The sequence below is a fragment of the Pongo pygmaeus genome, chromosome 16 (genome assembly GCF_028885625.2).
Source record: "Pongo pygmaeus isolate AG05252 chromosome 16, NHGRI_mPonPyg2-v2.0_pri, whole genome shotgun sequence".
In the NCBI taxonomy this organism is placed as follows: Eukaryota; Metazoa; Chordata; class Mammalia; order Primates; family Hominidae; genus Pongo; species Pongo pygmaeus.
Window position 1 is genome coordinate 20,345,544 of NC_072389.2, and position 17,772 is coordinate 20,363,315.

Below are 17,772 nucleotides of genomic sequence, written 5' to 3' on the forward strand. Positions count from 1 at the left end.
CATGATTAGTGCACAGTAAGTTGCATGTGTTCACTGCATTGCTGATGGATCCACTCTCAATACACAATGGAGATCTTCATTATTAGCTTCATGTGGTGTTTTTCTATATTTCATTAACTTCTGTTAATCACCTTCAGCACAGAACATCAACAGTTACCCTCCTGTTTCTTCATATCATACATGGTGGTCATTCTAACACCATACTCTTCTGTAAGATATTTCACACTTACACCACTGTCTAGTTTCTCCAAGAGCCTGACTTACTTTCTGCACTATACATAAACATAAATTCTTCCTCTTTTCTTATTACTCTTATCCATGGGGATATCTGCAGGCTTTCTGAAAAGTTCAACAAAAGATTTATACCACAAAGCAGGAAAAAATTGTTTTTAATTTCAAAACACAATGAATAATGCAAGGAGGCTTTTGCCCCATGTGGGTTATTTTGGAAAACTTTCTGTTGGTGCATCCAGCCTGCATGTGTGCCATTTCATCACCTTTTATGGCTATAATTGCATGGGAAAACCCGGCCATGCACGTAAAAGATACATCTAAGCTGAAGGGAGCTAGAAGGATAGTTTTTCCCTGGAGGATGTTGAATAAACTGTGCTGTGTTCCTGTGTTCTGACTGACCCATTGCATGAGGTCAATTGTGGAATTTTCCACTTGTGGCATTATGTCAATATTCAAAAAGATTTTGATTTTGGAGCATTTTAGATTTTCAGATTAGGAATGCTCAGCCTGCATTTTAAACAACATCTCTGTGGATTATGTAGAATATCAGAATGACATTTCAACAGAATATTATATAATCGGCACTACCACATGAATTTCAAAACCACTTTATAAACACTTCATCAATTTAGTGTCATATGGTTGTGTTATTGTCTCATGCTAAAAAACTGAGAACTGTACATCTAAACAGAATTATCAAAAAATATAACAGACATGGGAGGCCAAGGTGAGCAGATGGTTTGAGCCCAGAAGTTCAAGAACAGCCTGGGCAACAAAGTGAGACCGTGCCTCTACTGAACATAAATAAATAGCTGCCTGTGGTGGCACACACCTGTGGTCCCAGCTACATGGGAGACTGAAGCAGGAGGATGGCTTCAGCCCAGGAGATAGGGGCTGCAGTGAGCCAAGACAGTGCCACCGCACTCAAGCCTGAATGACACAGCGAAACCCTATCTGTAAAAACAAAAGAATAATAATATATATAATTGATTATATGTCATTATCCCAATAAGATAAAAGTGTATGTCATGTAGGCAAAACGCAGGAGAATAAGATTTAATATATACGCAATTGCTTTATGGATCAAAAGAAAAGAAAAAAATTGAAAGATTAAAAATGGAATTTTGGGTATGTCCTTTAAAAAATCTTGTTACAGGTTGGGCACAGTGGCTCATGCCTGAAATCTCAGCACTTTCGGAGGCCAAGGTGGGCGGATCACCTGAGGCCAGGAGTTCGAGACCAGCCTGGCCAATATGGAAAAACCCCATCTCTACTAAAAATACAAAAATTGTGTAGTGGCGCACACCTGTAGGCCCAGCTACTCAGGAGGGTGAGGTAGGAGGATTGCTTGAACCCCTCGAGATCACACCACTGAACTTTAGCCTCCATCTCAAAAAAAAAATAGCAAAATCTTATCATGTTTTATGATCAAAATATCAAAGTATATATTTTTCTTCAAAGTAATGATGAAAACAGCTAGGCAAAGTGGCCCACGCCTGTAATCCAAGTACTTTCAGAGGCACAGGCCGGAGGATTACTTGAGTCCAGGAGTTCAACACAAGCCTGGGGAACATGGCGAGATGCTGTCCCTACAAAAACTTAAAAAATTAGCCAGGTGTGGTGGGAAACGCCTGTAGTCCCACTCAGCTATTTGGGAGGCTGAGGCGGGAGGATCACTTGAGCCCAGGAGTACGAGGCTGCAATGAGCTAGGATTGTGCCACTGCACTCCAGCCTGGACAACAGAACAAAACCCTGTCTCAAAGTGGGAGCAGGGTGGTGACTTACACAAACCCATCAAATTAGTTAAGTTTTCTTTTTTTTTTTGGAGATGGAGTCTCACTCTGTCGCCCAGGCTGGAGTGCAGTGGTGCGATCTCGGCTCACCGCAAGCTCCGCCTCCCGGGTTCACGCCATTCTCCTGCCTCAGCCTCCCGAGTAGCTGGGACTACAGGTGCCCGCCACTTTGCCTGGCTAATCTTTTTGTATTTTTAGTAGAGACGGGGTTTCACTGTGTTAGCCAGGATGGTCTTGATCTCCTGACCTCGCGATCTGCCCGTCTCAGCCTCCCAAAGTGCTGGGATTACAGGCGTGAGCCACCGCGCCCGACAAATTAGTTAATTATTGAGGTGGCAAGGTCATAATTCCATCCCAACGTCTCTCAAAGCTCCCCATGAACACTGTTCATTAAAACAGGTCCCTATGCTGTCACATCATGCCCCTTAGCCCCCTCCATCACTACCCTCCTCACACAAATTGGATCTCAATCCTAGACAGTCTCCTTCTTTTGTCTTCTTCTTGGCAGGTTCCACAGGCTGTGTCTTGTTGCGTTTTCTCTTTTTTTTTTTTTTTTGAGACGGAGTCTCGCTCTGTCGCCCAGGCTGGAGTGTAATGGCATGATCTTGGCTCACTGCAACATCCACCTCCTGGGTTCAAGTGATTCTTGTGCCTCAGTCTCCCAAGTAGCTGGGACTACAGGCACATGCCACCACACCTGGCTAATTTTTTGTATTTTTAGTAGAGACGGGGTTTCACCATGTTGGCCCAGCTGGTCTTAAACTCCTGACCTCAGGTGATCTGCTCGCCTCAGCCTCCCAAAGTGCTGAGATTATAGGCTTGAGCCACCACAACTGGCCGCGTTTCCTCTTATAATTGCTGTTTCCACTCTACCTTTGGGGTTCGCTTCTCTCACAGAGTAACTTCTCAGACTAGGTTTCAATCCTCCAGCTCTCTATTTCCTTGCAGCTCACAATGAAACCAGCAGATAGCACAAAAGACTGGAAATTAAAGTGAGAAATTCCGTACTGGGTGCATCTATTAGGTGACAGAGACCTTATGGCTCATAAAACCTAAAATATTTACTATCTGGCACTTTAAGAAAAGTTTACCAACTCTTTTCCTAAATAAAAAATAGAGTAACATACTGAGGCTGAGGCACGAGAATCACTTGAACCCAGGAGGCGGAGGTTGTAGTGAGCCGAGGCAGCTCCACTGCACTCCAGCCTGGGTGACAGAGCAAGACTCCATCTCAAAAAAATAAAAAATATATAAAAAGATGCATACATTGATTCTCCTGTTTGAGCTCCATCAGACTCAAGCCTTAGGCCCCCAGGGCCAGGGAGAAAGACTTCTTTCTAAAACCCAATCACCCAAAGGTGAAAGAAGCTAGAAAAATATCTTACTGCTCAAAAAATGAACAAAGTGTCAATGCATGAAAGGTTCAGTACGGAATCTTTTTGTGATTTCCAGTAACACAGGTGATTCTGCGTACGGAGAACAAAATAGTAAGACTGGCTTCAGACCTTTTGGTTAGAGGTTCAAACACCCCACTGTCGCTGGCTAGTGAATAATCCGATAGGCATGTGGAGATGCAGCGTACCCTCCTCTCCAACCTCTTGGCACTGTCTTCTCAAAGAGTCACTGCTGCAAGTAAGGGACACACACAGGGTCAGGAAATGACAGCACCGGGCACCGGGGTCCTTGACGCTGGAGCACACACTTCATCACTGAGTGTTCCAGAGACTCACTGGGACACACACACGGAGACTTGCTGCACTCTAGTTGTTTTTCACATTGGAAAATTGAAGAAATGAATTTCTGGCTACCTTTTGGATTCATAAATCTATTTCCACCCCCTTAATGAACACACGAACATAAGATGATGGTGAGAAGCCCCTCAAATGGCACTTTCTGAAAGCCGCGCACACCCACGAGACAGGAAAGCAGCATTAGCCTGATGGGAACAGCAGTGGCGCTCGCCAAGAGGTCATGGTTTTCACTGCCTTCTTTATGCTGTCGGATATTTCCCATGTTTTATACAACAAATACTGCTTTTATACTCAAGAAAAAAAACATTTTAGTTATCCAAATAAACGCTGGAAAAATTAGCAACCTTCAAAGCAGAGGACACAGTTGAACCCACACTCATCCTCTGAAAACACCACCTGGGAGGCCTGCGGCCCCAGGGGAGGAAGCTGGGGCTCAAGCCTGGTCGTCTCAGTGACCGCAGGCAGGAGCCTTCCAGCCGCCCTTCTGGGTTAGCACGCTGCTATTCCTGGCACGCTTATTTTTATCTTTCACATCAATTTTATTCAAGAGCCAAAAATAGCCATTGAAATGTTTCCTTTTAACATTTCATCAGCCGTTTCTACCCATTTCCTCATAGCAATAAGTTCCTTTTAACAAAACCAATACAAACGTGTATATAATCTTCCCACGCTAAATGCACCTGTGAGCCCAGGAGTCTGCTTTCTGGAGGGGCGCACTCAGCTGGAACACGGAATCAAATTGGAAGCCCCAGCTGGGCACTCCATCGTCACTCAAAGCCAGCTCCCGCTTTCATCTCTGCACTTTTCTTTGGCTAAGTTCTAGAAACGGAAAGGGTTGACTTTGTGCCTTCCTAAACTGACTCCACTGGCGACCATCTCTCCTTTCAACCAAACTATCATCCACGCCAATGAAATACGAACATGTTCAACAGCACATGGAGCACATGGGGCTGTGGCCTTTGGCCTCACGAGGTCAAGTGGAGGCCGAGTGAATCTTCCAAAGGTCCGCCATGCCACATCCGGGGAATTCGCTGCTTCTCCCCCATCAGCCAGGGCTGGAAGCTGGCCTCCATCCTGGGGTGGCCGGAGTCACTGCCTCTCAGACAGATCAGGACTCCAGACGCCAGATCTCCTCTTTATCCCCGCCACGTGGAAGGACCCAAACACCTGGCCCTAAACTGCAAATGGAAGCACCCCCATCCACTGCATCAACCCCCAGCAAAGGAAACCACCACTACCATTTGCATTCCCAGCCCTGACACGCGTGGTCCCCAGACTCAGCTGTAGATGCCTGCAAGGAAACATCACCAGGTAACGAGGCTAAGCACTGCAACCACCCTAGCCCAAGGCACAAGTCTGGCCACATTTCTCTCTCATCATTGCCATAGAAGTCAATGCAGAGAGGAAAGAAATGAAGGAGCTAATCCTCGAAGCCCAGGCTGAGTCACTGGACCCACAGGGTGTGTGGAAGTAGGAATTGCCAGGAGAAAGTCCCATCGGCAACTGCCCCGGCTGAGAAAAAGCACAGACTCTACGCTCCACACCCAGGACGCCTGCCCTGGGGCTTCAAGGGACAGAGGTGGGCCCTCACGAGCAGTGCCAGGGAGAGAAGGGTCAAATCTTCCCCATGTTCATGTGAAAATCTCTTTACTCCCTTTTCATCATTCAAGACAGTCACTAAGAGCCAAGGACGTGAACACTGCTAGGTAAAAAGGAAGAAAATATAGTAAAACCACAGCATAGCAAAGCTGCCAGGTGGCATATGACAGCAATGAACGCCATTACATTCCAGAAACAAACACATACAGGGAATGAACAGTGAAAGTGTCTAGGAAAGTTCTTAAACAGCTTTTGTAGCCACCATGAATATTAACAATGAGATAATGATAAGGCCAATTGCTAAGTAGTGTTGAAGCGCAGCTATAAGGTAACCCTCGTTGGCCACACCCCAGCCATCCTGAACACATCCATCCACAGCACAAAGGTATGCCTGGGGCCTGAGCAACAACACTGAGCAAGGGGACTCCCAAGGCCACTTACAGTGAGCACTTCTGTCGAGCCGCATGAGAACAGATAAAAAAAAAAAAGCAGAAAGTGAAAACACTGCAGAATTTAAGCCAACAACATTAAATGGAGTATCAGTATCATAAAAACATCAATATGAGCAAAGTCAAGATTTTTACAGGTTTTGATTAGCTAATACTAATGGGTAGATGAAAATAGATAAGTATTTCATAATCACAACACATTTGACTTTTTAAAATCCAGGGAAGACAAAACTGTAACAAAAACGTAAATAGCATGAAAGACCACAGTGTATTGCCCCACTCCTTTGACCTGCCTTCTGTTTCCTCCAATTGATTGAAAACACAAGGGAAAAATCATTCAGAGGCTGGTTTGCAAGTTTGGACAACCTTGATTTTTATCTTACAAAAATTTTGTCTTATTAAGACTTGCTGGGGGACGAACTTAGACCGCAATGTTCCCAGCACAGCTGATACATGATGGGGCAGGGGAGGCGAGGAGCCCCCCAGTGTCCATGCCTGAAGCTGGCTACACAACCCGGCCCTCTGGGGACACCCAGCAGGGTCAAGTATGTCAAGTTTCTAAGGACACAAATAAATGTGTCCTTGGAACAACATAATATATATGTGTCCTTGAAACAATGTAATAGATGTAACGTATAAAACTACCACCAGATGGCAGTATCATAAAAAGCTACCACTAGTCGGCAGTGTCACCCAAGAAACCACCACCGATGTCATATAAGAGTCTACCACCAGATGGCAGTGTCACTCGGGAATTTATCGGCGGTGTCATATAAGAATCTGCCACCAGATGGCAGTGCCATACAAGAATTCATCACCAATGTCATATAAGAATCCGCCACCAGATGGCAGTGCCGTGCAAGAATTCATCACCAATGTCATATACGAATCCGCCACAAGATGGCAGTGCCATACAAGAATTCATCATCAATGTCATATACGAATCCGCCACAAGATGGCAGTGTAATACAAGTAATAATCACGAATGACATATGACTCCACCACGAGATGGCAGTGTCTACACACGTAAGCAAATACTTCCCAGTCTGAGAAATTTCGACCATTATAGCATCTGCCACGGAAAGCAAAGGAAAAAATAAAGAAATCAGGATGTGAAATTAAGTCAGCGCTTCTCTCTCCCACTCTGTCTCTCCTCTGTCCCAAAGTGGCCCTTGGGCCTTGTGCAGATTTCATGCCTAACTAGACTGACATTCTGGACTCTCAATCCCTTAAGGAGAAGGTGGTGGGAGAGAGGAAGGAGACTAAGAAAAAAGTCCTAATTGGATATTTCCTTTTTGACTGAACGGAATAAACATGGAGCAATCAACGTGTGGTTATAAAGAGGAACAAAGCTAATGAAGGATACCTGCATGTATGGACTTCAGAAACAATATATCTGGGGATACCAAAGTGTGTTTGCAAACACAGGGGCAGACACCAAAATAGAGATACCAAAAAGTCATGGGGCAGTCTCAGAACATGATGGCCTCTGGTTACACAGGTAAGTGCCAACAGACTACTATTTTATAGAGTGATGAACCTATCTATTGATCCACCAATCCATCTATCTCTTGGGTAACAGAATGGTGGTAAATGGAAGGGGTCACAGAGTTGACTGCATTCAAGGGTGGAAAAGGTGAGACTCAGTCCAGGTATGTGTTCAAGGTCACACAGCTAGAAGTGGACAGGGCAGGGAACAAAAGCTTGGTCTCCCAGGTGCTAGTTTGAAGCTGTTTCCACTACACCACACTGGATCTGCTCTCTAGTTTTATTTCTACACTTTGAAGCATAAATACTCCATGGTATGTGACTAGGGTTTCTCAGCCTCAGCCCTCTTGACATTTGGGGCTGGACCATTCTCGAGGGGGAGGGGGTGCTGCCTTGTTTAGCAGCATCCCTGGCCTACAGTCCCTACACTGGCCAGATGCCAGGAGCATCTCCCATCCCCTTGTTGTGACAACCAAAAATGTTTCCAGACATTGCCAAGTGTTCCCCAGGGGCAGGAGGCAAAAACACCCCTGGCTGAGATCCACTATGCTGCACAAATTATCTAGTGTTTGCCTCAATGGAACATTTAAAACATTTTTGCTGTGCAAATAAAAGTCAATTAAATGGGCTGAACTTCAGGAACGGGAGACCTTGTTCTTGATCCTCTTTAAAACCAAAGGAAGATAAAGTTGCCATGGGTGGCTCACAAAAGCACATGGGATCAATATTCCCTTCGATAGCAGTTTGGTCTTCCAAGCAGGCTACAAGCAGAAAGACCCCAGCTCCAAGGAGGAGCTGAACCAACACCATCTGAATGGATGAGGCTCCACAGAGCTCTGTGTTTTTCCATTTGAAGAACCACCAGAGCAACCAATTCAGTAGAAATGACTGATACTTACAGGCATGTCTTTTGAAATTACCCAATTATTTTCACTTCCACATTTGATAGAATTATGTTCTTGAAAACTATAAAAGATACAGAGATGTCAAAGCAACAAAAGAAGTCGAGATTTCCACTAGTTACAAGCAGACACCTGTTGGCATAATGGTCTCAGGCGGGCACACACTGACGGTTCCATCTCAGCAGGCATGCTGCAAAGGTCACGAAGGCCCTAATCCATCTCTAGCAGCCTCTGAATGTGGAAGACTGTGTGGTTCTTACCCTAGTTTTCAACAATTAAGTATTTTTTGAAAACAAGCCAAATACCTAGGAAAGACAACTTTGTCAACTTCAATGATCTTTCCCCAACACAGATCAGAAAGAGCAGGTGTGTGCTCTTCCCAATCACATCAATATTCCTAAACGTAGAGCTCACCATGGACCTGGAAAGCCAGCCGTCCTCACTCTGGACCCCACAGTTTCCTCCCTGGACATAACCCTTGCCCCGCAGGAGGCCGTGTCCACACTTACTTCCACCCAGGGGAGCGCCAGCTGGTGGGAGTCCTCGCTCGTGCGACCCTTCCCCATCCCCAGGGACCCCGTGTGGCTCAAGGGCCGCCACGCCTGGTAAGTCTTCGTCCCCCAAAGCTGAGGCGTGGGCCCACAGTGTGTCAAGGGTCCCCAGGCCTGGTCCCTCCCAGCTGTCCGCCAGCTGCGCCAGTGGCGAGTCCCGCCAGCAGGGAGGAAGGGCATGTCCAGGGGTGAGCTTGGGGGCGACAGCGAGGACAGGGAGGAGCGGGAGGACAGCGAAGCCAGAGACTGGGGTGTGTCCGGGACCACCTCTGCTTGTGGAAGCCGGAGGGACCTGGGGGCTCTGAAAAGGGGGCATCTCACCCCAGCGCATTGAAGGGAATGAGGTGGAAGTGTAGAAGCTGGTCGCCCTCAGCGATGGGCTTCTCGTACTGCGGGAGGCCGTAGATGTCCATGAAGCTGACCGAGCTCAGGGAGCCCCAGCTGGAGGCCAGAGACCATGGCTGCTCTCCGAGGACACTGGCAGGGTGCTGGCACACAGGCTGAAATGAGACAGCATGGCCATCTGAGATGGCCGGGCAGCCACCCCTGCTCACCCTGTGAGCACGGAAAGAGTAGCAGAGAGCAGTCAAGTCGGCAACAGCAGAGACCCGTGCCCAAGTCCCAGTCCCAGTCCTGGCTGGAACACCTACTAGCCAGGTACACTTGCTTAAGCCATTCATCCCCTCTGGGCTCCCACGGGCTCACTGGGGCTGGGGTGAGAACAGTTCCCACCTCGGGCATTGTTAGGAGGAATATCTGAGAAAATGATACATCTAAGGCCCTTGACATTGCACTCTACCATATGGTAAGGGCTGAAGAATGTGCGCAGAGCCATTCTTGAGCAGCCAAATCTTACTAGCTTAAAAAATTCATATGCTTTAAAAAAAAACCCAAAAGAAAAATGTGCATGTGTATAGATGTACACCCCTGAAACTGTTAATTAGGTTACAAAATCCTTGAATACATTTGACTTCAGGCCTCTTACCCTGAAGCCAAATGTGGTTCTCTCCATATTCCTTGAGTCATACAGCAGTAGCGTGTTAAATGTATAATGTATCCATTCTGTGTTAACAACATTTCAGGTGAAGCTCCAGCAGGAGAAAAATAAGCTACAAGAAACGAGTTCATGTACCAGTCATTGGAACACTATGAACAAATACAGTTTTCTCTTTGAAAGTAACCTACCTTTTTAACTGGGACTGGAGGTAGGATGTTAAGCAGGTGGCTTCTTCCAGCTGCATAAGTAGACAATTCCTTTTTTCCTGAAGCAGAATCCTGTAGGTAAGAAAACAGTTGATGAGTACATTTCAAAAAACAGGGAGAATATTTTCATAACAAGACATTCCACTATCAATTCCCTCCAACTGAATCAGGTTGCGATGACCCCCCATTCTCAAAGCACCCAGCTCACAAGGGCCAAGATCACACATCCCTGGCACCCTGAGCAGGGCCTGCTACTCTGTGAAAGCGCCAGGCACAGTGCACGGGGGAGGGGATGCCTGAGAAGAGGAGTGGGCACGGGGATGGGTCAGTGTGTGGGTGGGTGGCTGGGTGGGTGAGCTACAGGTGGACAGATAGGTGGGCAGCTAGATGGGTGGGTGGCTGGATGGGTGGGTGGCTAGATGGATGGATGGGTGGGTGGGTGGCTGGATGGGTGGCTGGGAGGGTGGGTGGCTGGATGGGTGGGTGGATGGGTGGCTGGGTGGATGGGTGGCTGGGTGGGTGGCTGGGTGGGTGGCTGGATGGGTAGGTGGCTGGGTGGGTGGCTGGATGGGTAGGTGGCTGGGTGGGTGGCTGGATGGGTGGCTGTACGGGTGGCTGGACGGGTGGCTGGGTGGGTGGCTGGGGATGGCTGCTTGGATGGATAGGAGGAGGGTGAAGTGAGCAGAAGGACAGATAACTAGCAGATGAGCTCAAATGCAGAGCACGCAGTCATCTGTTCAAATTCCTTGGAACAAATCAGATTCCCTCATACTAGGCCACCTTCTAGACAAGAACAAATATCATTCTAAATTTATACAGTTAAAACATTAGAAGCAAATGAAACAAAATAGCAGCCGTTGCCATCTCCAGGTTATGGGGTTGGAGGTATTTTTGTTTTCCTTCCTTCTACTTTTTTCTACTTAGTAATTTTCTAGAATAAAATTTGTTCCTACTGCAGTAAGCCCACCACCTAGAATCGAGCCTACCATGGATAGGCACTCAATAAACAGTTGTTGGACAACTCCATGAATAAATATGTTCACCTCTAGAAGGAAACACTCCTGGTTTACAAATGGAAATGACACTGTGATGTGTGGCCACAGGCCCCTTTAATACCTTCCTCATTCCACCAACAAGGAACGGGACATGCTGAAGGGGTTTGAAGAGCTTGGCTAGGTGGGAGTGAGAGGAAACCAGACACAGTGTGCAACAGCAGCCTGGGATTCAGAGAATCCCACCTGGCCGGTCACTCACAAGCTGTGTGGCCTTAGGCAAATGTCTCACCCTCTCTGAGCCCTTAGTTTCATTACCTGTAAAAATGGAGTCCACAATCTCCAGCTCAGGGAACTGATGCTGCATAGATAAAATAATGTACATCAAATGACACGTGATTGACAAAGAGCTGCTATCACCCATAAAGGAAACAGATGTGCCACCAACTTAGGATAAGGAAGACAAACCAGTCTGAGTTTGTTTACAAGTTTCAACCACATGCCATAAATTCTGATGAGCCTTTGTTTCTCTTGATGCAAACAAAATTCCAAATGGTGCCATGCAGAGGCCATCTGGCAACAGAGTACAAGCATTGTTGTACATGAGCCATGACACAACCCACTTTCAAGTTCAGTATCATATATTGAAACCAATGCTTTCCAAAGCATGACTCAAAGACCCTGCAGATCCTTGAAACTCCTTCAGGGGTCCCATGAGGTCCCCTCCTTCCCAACGGCATTCAGTAGGCAGCTAGATGGTCTTCAGGTGTTCAGTCAAAATGACCCCATCTCAACTGGCCAAATGCACCAAGGGTCAAAGCAGCTGCCTTCTAGCAAGCCAGATGCTACAGAGATGGACAGCAAGGGCAAATAATACCACTCTTCTCACTACAGTTTTTTGTTTCAAAAATTTTTATCAGTCATAAAAATATTACCAATATTAACACATAATAAGGTTTTTATTGTCTTTTTTTATTTGTTGAGATGGGGCCTTGCTCTGTTGTGCAGGCTGGAGTGCAGTGGTGGGATCAGAGCTCACTGCAACTTCCACCTCCTGGGATCAAGTCATCTTCCCACCTCAGGCTCCCAAGTAGCTGGGACCACAGGCACGTGCCACCACACCCAGCTAACTTTTGTATTTTTTGTAAAGATGAGGTTTTGTCGTGTTGCCTAGGCTGGTCTCAAACTCCTGAACTAAAGTAATCCTCCTGCCTTGGCCTCCCAAAGTCCTGGGATTACAGGCGTGAGTCACTGTGCCAGGCCTATTGTTATCTTTAATAAATAAATATTTAAAAAATTCCCCAGGGCTAACTTCTAAATTAGTAAATACTGACAGATAAAAATCCACGTAAACACTGACAGGTCCCTGGGTGGGGAAAAATGAAAAACAAAACAAAACAGTTAGAAAAAAGAACTTTAAAAAAACTAACACAAACAAAAGCTCTTTGGAATCCACAGCACTTTAACATTGGAAGGAGGTTCTGAGACCAAAATGTTTGAGAACAGCTGTAATAAATAATAAACTCTTGAGTAGAATGTTCTAAGATTCCACTTACCTATGATATTTTAATTTTTAAGGAAAATGTTTTGATAGCTTGTACACATGAAAGTAATGTTTAAAAAGCAGTTCTGGGGCCAGGCGTGGTGGCTCACATCTGTAATCCCAACACTTTGGGAGGCCGAGGCGGGCAGATCACGAGGTCAGGAGATCGAGACCATCCTGGTTAACACAGTGAAACCTGTCTCTACCAAAAATACAAAAAATTAGCTGGGTGTGGTCATGGGTGCCTGTAGTCCCAGCTACTTGGGAGGCTGAGGCAGGAGAAAGGCATGAACCTGGGAGTCGGAGCTTGCAGTGAACCAAGATTGTGCCACTGCACTCCAGCCTGGGCGACAGAGCGAGACTCTGTCTCAAAAAAAAAAAAAAAAAAAAAAAGCAATTCTGAAGTTCCACTGAGGGGCTTATAGAAAGGCACACTGCTTTGTATGCACTGCCTCATTCCTTACTGGTCTTTGGGTTGTATCCCTGCTTTTCAGATGAAGAAACTCATATAAAGTCGCTTGCCTCTGCTACACAAGTTCAAAGTTCGGTCAGGCTGGCTTGACCCTAAAGCCAAGGCACATTACCAACAAACAGGCATTTCCTTTACTACTGAAAAACATTTCCCCAATTTTCTGTGATACTCACATCCTATCTGATGCTTATCAAGGGCGATATCCTCAAAAACCCCATCTTTTTCAGAAGATGGGGAGCTGAGGGTTTTCAAAGGGAGTTTAAAAGTGAGTTCAAAATACATCCCTCATTGGGCTTTGGAGCTGTAACTTGGAACCCACTCTCACAAGCACCAGGACACTATTAAGTCACAGAGGACCCCAGGGGCAGAGATGACACCAGTAGAGCGTATCCAGTGGCAAACAGTGACCAGCCCCAGGAAGCGATTTGTTGTAGGGAATTTACCCAAGCCTGGTCCAAGGCTATTAACTTTTTTCTTAATGCTTTTCAGAAATTCTAACCCAACCTGAATTCTATTAGCTCAAATCCCAAATTAATAGAATCTAAATTGAGTTCCTACTGAAAACTGGCTCCACTCTTGAGTGACCAGGTAGAATTTCCAACCCATCGCTAAATCCGTCAGCACATTCCAGCTCTGTTTTCACACAGATGACATACAGATACATTCATATGTACGGCTCGGTTTTAGACTGCCTTTAGTCATGACTTATTTTCAGATTGTTTTATCTGTAGTGAAAAAAGTTTTAGATCAAATTCCCCCCTTCTATCCAATACAACACATTTGTCATTATACAAATAGGTGCATTTTGTAGTGTGCAAGAGACAGTGCATCTGGATACAAGATCACACACAAGTGCCCATGAGTGCCACATGTGCAGTCTAATTTTATGCTGGTTATTCTGAAAGTTGCAGATGACTAAAAACATAACTTCCTTACCAAACAGGGGCCACGCTGGCAATAACTGAGACATCTAAAAACTGGCTGGAAAATAAACTGCTAGAATAAGAGTCTTAGACATTTGCCTGACTTCTGTACTTATATTTTCAACAAAAAGAAAAGGGGTTACAGTTTCCTGGCAGAAAACTGGCCAGGGCCCAACTCCTAAAGCACATAGCCTTGTGTCTCCAATTCAAAGGAAACTAACTTCAAAGAATATTTACCACTGCTATGAAAAGGAGTAGAAAAGTAAGCTAACAGATTAAGAAAATATAAAGTCTAATTTACTGTCTTCATTTACTTTACATAAAGTACTTTATTGTAAAGATGCCATTAAATTATGACAAAGGAAAACGTGACTTCAGGTTCCGCAGAACCAAATTTTTGCTTTTTGATAGATCTTTCATTTTATAATCACCCCTATAATAAAAGCAGTCATCCTTGGAAAGAGGATTTCTCAGGATGACAGGCATCTTGCAATAGAGACGTGGGGTTCTCTGTTGAACATCAGCATCTTGTATAAATGCCTGCCACACACTAACATGAGCAAGCTAAAATAACAAAGGATATCACAAGCATTGACACAAGCCTTCCGAGAGATTATCTAGGGTATGTGTCCTTCACCTCAAGCCTGCTCCCTCAGCCCAGGAGATGTGCACCAGCTCCCTCCAGAGATGACGGCTCTGAGCAGCTGGGAGGCCGCTGCATGTATCTTCTGCCAGGGCGGGAGGCTTGAAGGAGGTGAGCATCTCTCTCTTTCTCCCCCCGGATGACACCCCAGCCAGGCAAACGCCTCCCATTTGCTGCTGATAACACTGCAGGTGAGACAGGAAGACTGGGCCCAGCTCTACAGCTGGCACAGCTCAGCCTTAAGGCACCAACCTCACTCTCTCTGCACCTGGCCCACGCCGGGTCTCCTAATGCTGCCAGCCTGTGCTAGGGGAAGCCTCCTACCATGTGGCCCCATACTTGCAAACTGCAAGCACCCCTCCATTGAAGGGAGGTGGCGTGGAGAAATGGGCCCTGTGTGTACCGGCACAGAAGGCCCAGAGCTACAAGTGCCCCACCCCCATGAGATGTGCGTGCCAGTGCTTAGCACATGTGGATGTGCTTCTCCCGCCAAGGTCATTTAGCAGCAGATTCAGGAAACATGCTTGGGGCGATTAGGTCCTGGTCGAGGGCTCTGAGTCCCAGGACTCAGCACCTGGGATGGTCTCATGTGAGGCCCCCATGTGAGTCAAAGCTGGTCTGGCTTTGCTGTCCCCACCCTTGAACCCAGGCATCGGGGCTAACACTGGCTCCATGGAGGGCTGCAGACTTGTACTCAGGGGCCACAGCATGTGTGTGTGCTGGATTTCCACATGTTGACAGCAGCCACAGTCAAAGGAGCATGGGTGTGGGGCCCTGAGATGCAGGCGACATTTGTGGGGCCAAGTCCTCCCTCCTTCACAGAGAAGCAACAGCAACTCCCAGGTCCTCCTATGCAGAACACACATACAAGAATATCAGGGGTGGAACAGAAGGAAATGTTTAGCTGAAAACAAATGCAGCCGTGCAAGAGCACAGTAGAAAACTTCAGCTGCACAGTCCCTTTCACATTCAGATTCTCCTCGTGGTTGATTCTGGGTGAGGTGACAGGGCATGCCACCATCTCAGGCAAAATGAAATTCACCTGCCCAGGGCTCTGAGCTCAACTCTCCAGACACCACTGCTTTCCTGAGGCTGCCATGAGCCCCTCGTGCCAAGCCACAGACTTGTCTTCTATGAAGATGACCCATGAACATCCAAGCATAAAGGACGCCAACAATACAGACACCCATTGTGAAACAGTAGGAGTAAGAGCATCTGAACAGATCCAATCATCCAAGCGTCTATTAGAGTCTCTGTGGAGCTGCTCATGTGAGCTCCGGGGGCGAGACTTTAACACGTGGGGGAGGGGCTGCTCTCCAAAGCCCAGCTGATAGCCACAGAGAAACTGCTGTTAAGTGTGGAAGGCAGGCCCAGCCTTTGACACAATCTGCAATCTCACACAGCAAGTGGAAACCAGGACACATGGCACACGAGGAAAGGCTGAACGACCTAGTGGCACCGAATACCAAAGCCGCCATGCTGGCTTTGCTTGTCCTGCGTGGTGAAGGAGCCTCAGGACAGATGCACGACAGGTGGCCAGCTTCCCAATGCCAGAGAAGAGCAGGCTCTCCTGGTTAGAAATCAAAGTTGGAGAGGAAAGCAGTAGGTGGATTCCCACCATGCTCACCCTGTCAGGAACAGGGAATTCTTCCCCCCATGCAACAGAGCTGCTCGGGCCAGAGCTAGACCACAGCCTGCTCAGGGCAGGGTCCCACAAAGGCAGGTGAAAGCACCAAGCACAAACTTCGGGAAGGGTGGGGCATTGTGGGAGGTGGAGGTCACCCATCTTCCCTCACTCCTTCCCCCTTATCACCTCCTGCTTCAGAGCAGAGGCTCCAGAGACCCAGGGAGCAGAAGGCAGTGTCGCCCACCGCATGCCCCTCCTAGACCAGGGAACATCCAGGCAGGAGAAGCTCTGAGCGATCATCAGGAACACCCTTCAGCCACACACAAGCCACCCCGTGGAGTTTTTCCAGCAGGCTTTCTGCTGAAGGTCCTGTCCCCGCTGACCCATCTCTCCATGGCGCTTTGTGCGGAGGTGGCCCGTGCACATCGCAGCTCCTGCTCCAGGCGCTCCCGCTCCTCCTCCAGCAGGACCACATCTCCCGCGGAGCGGCGCTGTGCAATGATGAGCTGAAGCTCCTGCCGCAGGGCCTCCTTCTCCTTGATGAGCTGCAGCCGGTCCCTGTCAGCCTCGGCCGTGCCTGGCCGGGACTCATTGTCAAGCTGGGCCAGCTGCTGCTGGATGTTGGCGACTTTGCAAGAGAGACAGGGAGGAAACAAGGACATCAGCGGACTGAAAACGCCATCTTCACATCGTCTCCACGTTCCACACTGATTCTGTAAACTCCCTTTGCCAAATAAGTAGTGAAATGATTGCACCAAGTGACCCTTAGACTTTAAAGGATTTGGAAACAATGTCCTAAAAAAATGGTGCAGAAATCTTTTCCTGAAGCTCCCTTAGCCTGACATTCGAGATGACAATAATCCCATCGTGCCTGTTCCGAAGACCTGACAAAAAGGCCAGCAGCCCTCAACATGCCCATACTCTGGGCGGCTCAGACTCCTGGTTTCCTACGTGAAACTGTCCCAGAGCAGGAGGGAGTCTGCTTGTTTCTTCTGCCCACCCTCATCAGTAGCTAAACAGCATGCTGGACCCCCAGAAGTGCTGCGGGCCTCCCGCCTCCTCAGCTGTGTCTAACTACTGTCAGCCGCTTTAGCAAAGTAACAAAGGAGAAATGCCCTCATCATCTGGCTTCCTGAAGGGAAGACCTTGGAAGCCCCATGCTCCATGTCTTCTGGTTCTGTGTGCTCCTCCCTGCACCAGAGCCCCTGGCCATACGTGAATTCAAAACACCTTGCAGAGAGCAAGTGGGCACTTGACAAAAGCTGAGTGCATTGAATAGTGAACAAACACGCCTGAAAATATGTGAGAGGACGAGAGGCAGCCCTGTGAGCGTGGATGCTGCTGAGAGATGACCTGGGTGGATGCAAAGTGCAACAATCCTCAAGGTGGAAAAACGGAGGCTCCTATCAGTTTCCGTGCCTCGAAATTTCCAAGTGCTTGCTTGGCAAACAGACTGCATTACTTTTTGTGTCATGAGGTGCTGTTGAATGCAGATTAAGTGAAACAGATGTGGCCTGTATTTTTAAAGCATCCTTTAAAAGTAAGAGTAGAATGTTTTAAACCCTTTAAGTAGGGTTAAAGAGGAGGGATATGTTTCCAGG

At 47.3% G+C, this 17,772-nt stretch overlaps 1 protein-coding gene across 1 annotated transcript; it reads right to left on the minus strand.

Annotated features, from left to right (window-relative positions):
- Window positions 1-956: 956 nt before the first annotated feature.
- On the minus strand, window positions 957-16,911 carry LOC129028692 (uncharacterized). Its single transcript, XM_063653142.1, has 6 exons — window positions 16,555-16,911; window positions 11,282-11,324; window positions 9,954-10,043; window positions 9,090-9,268; window positions 3,534-3,654; window positions 957-1,188 (listed from the first exon to the last, which is right to left on the minus strand). The coding sequence occupies exons 1-5, from the start codon at window positions 16,761-16,763 to the stop codon at window positions 3,549-3,551; spliced, it is 627 nt and encodes a 208-aa protein (XP_063509212.1). The 5' UTR covers window positions 16,764-16,911; the 3' UTR covers window positions 957-1,188; window positions 3,534-3,548.
- Between the last annotated feature and the right edge of the window lie 861 nt (window positions 16,912-17,772).

Bases quoted from the DNA above. Each gene is read 5' to 3' on its own strand.
- LOC129028692 (XM_063653142.1), bottom strand. From the start codon at position 16,763: ATGAGTCCCGGCCAGGCACGGCCGAGGCTGACAGGGACCGGCTGCAGC. The intron at 9,269-9,953 runs GTAGGTTACTTT...GTCTCATTTCAG, and splicing joins CTCCAGTCCCAGTTAAAAAG to CCTGTGTGCCAGCACCCTGC. The intron at 3,655-9,089 runs GTGAGATGCCCC...CCTTACTTGCAG, and splicing joins ATTCCCTTCAATGCGCTGGG to CAGTGACTCTTTGAGAAGAC.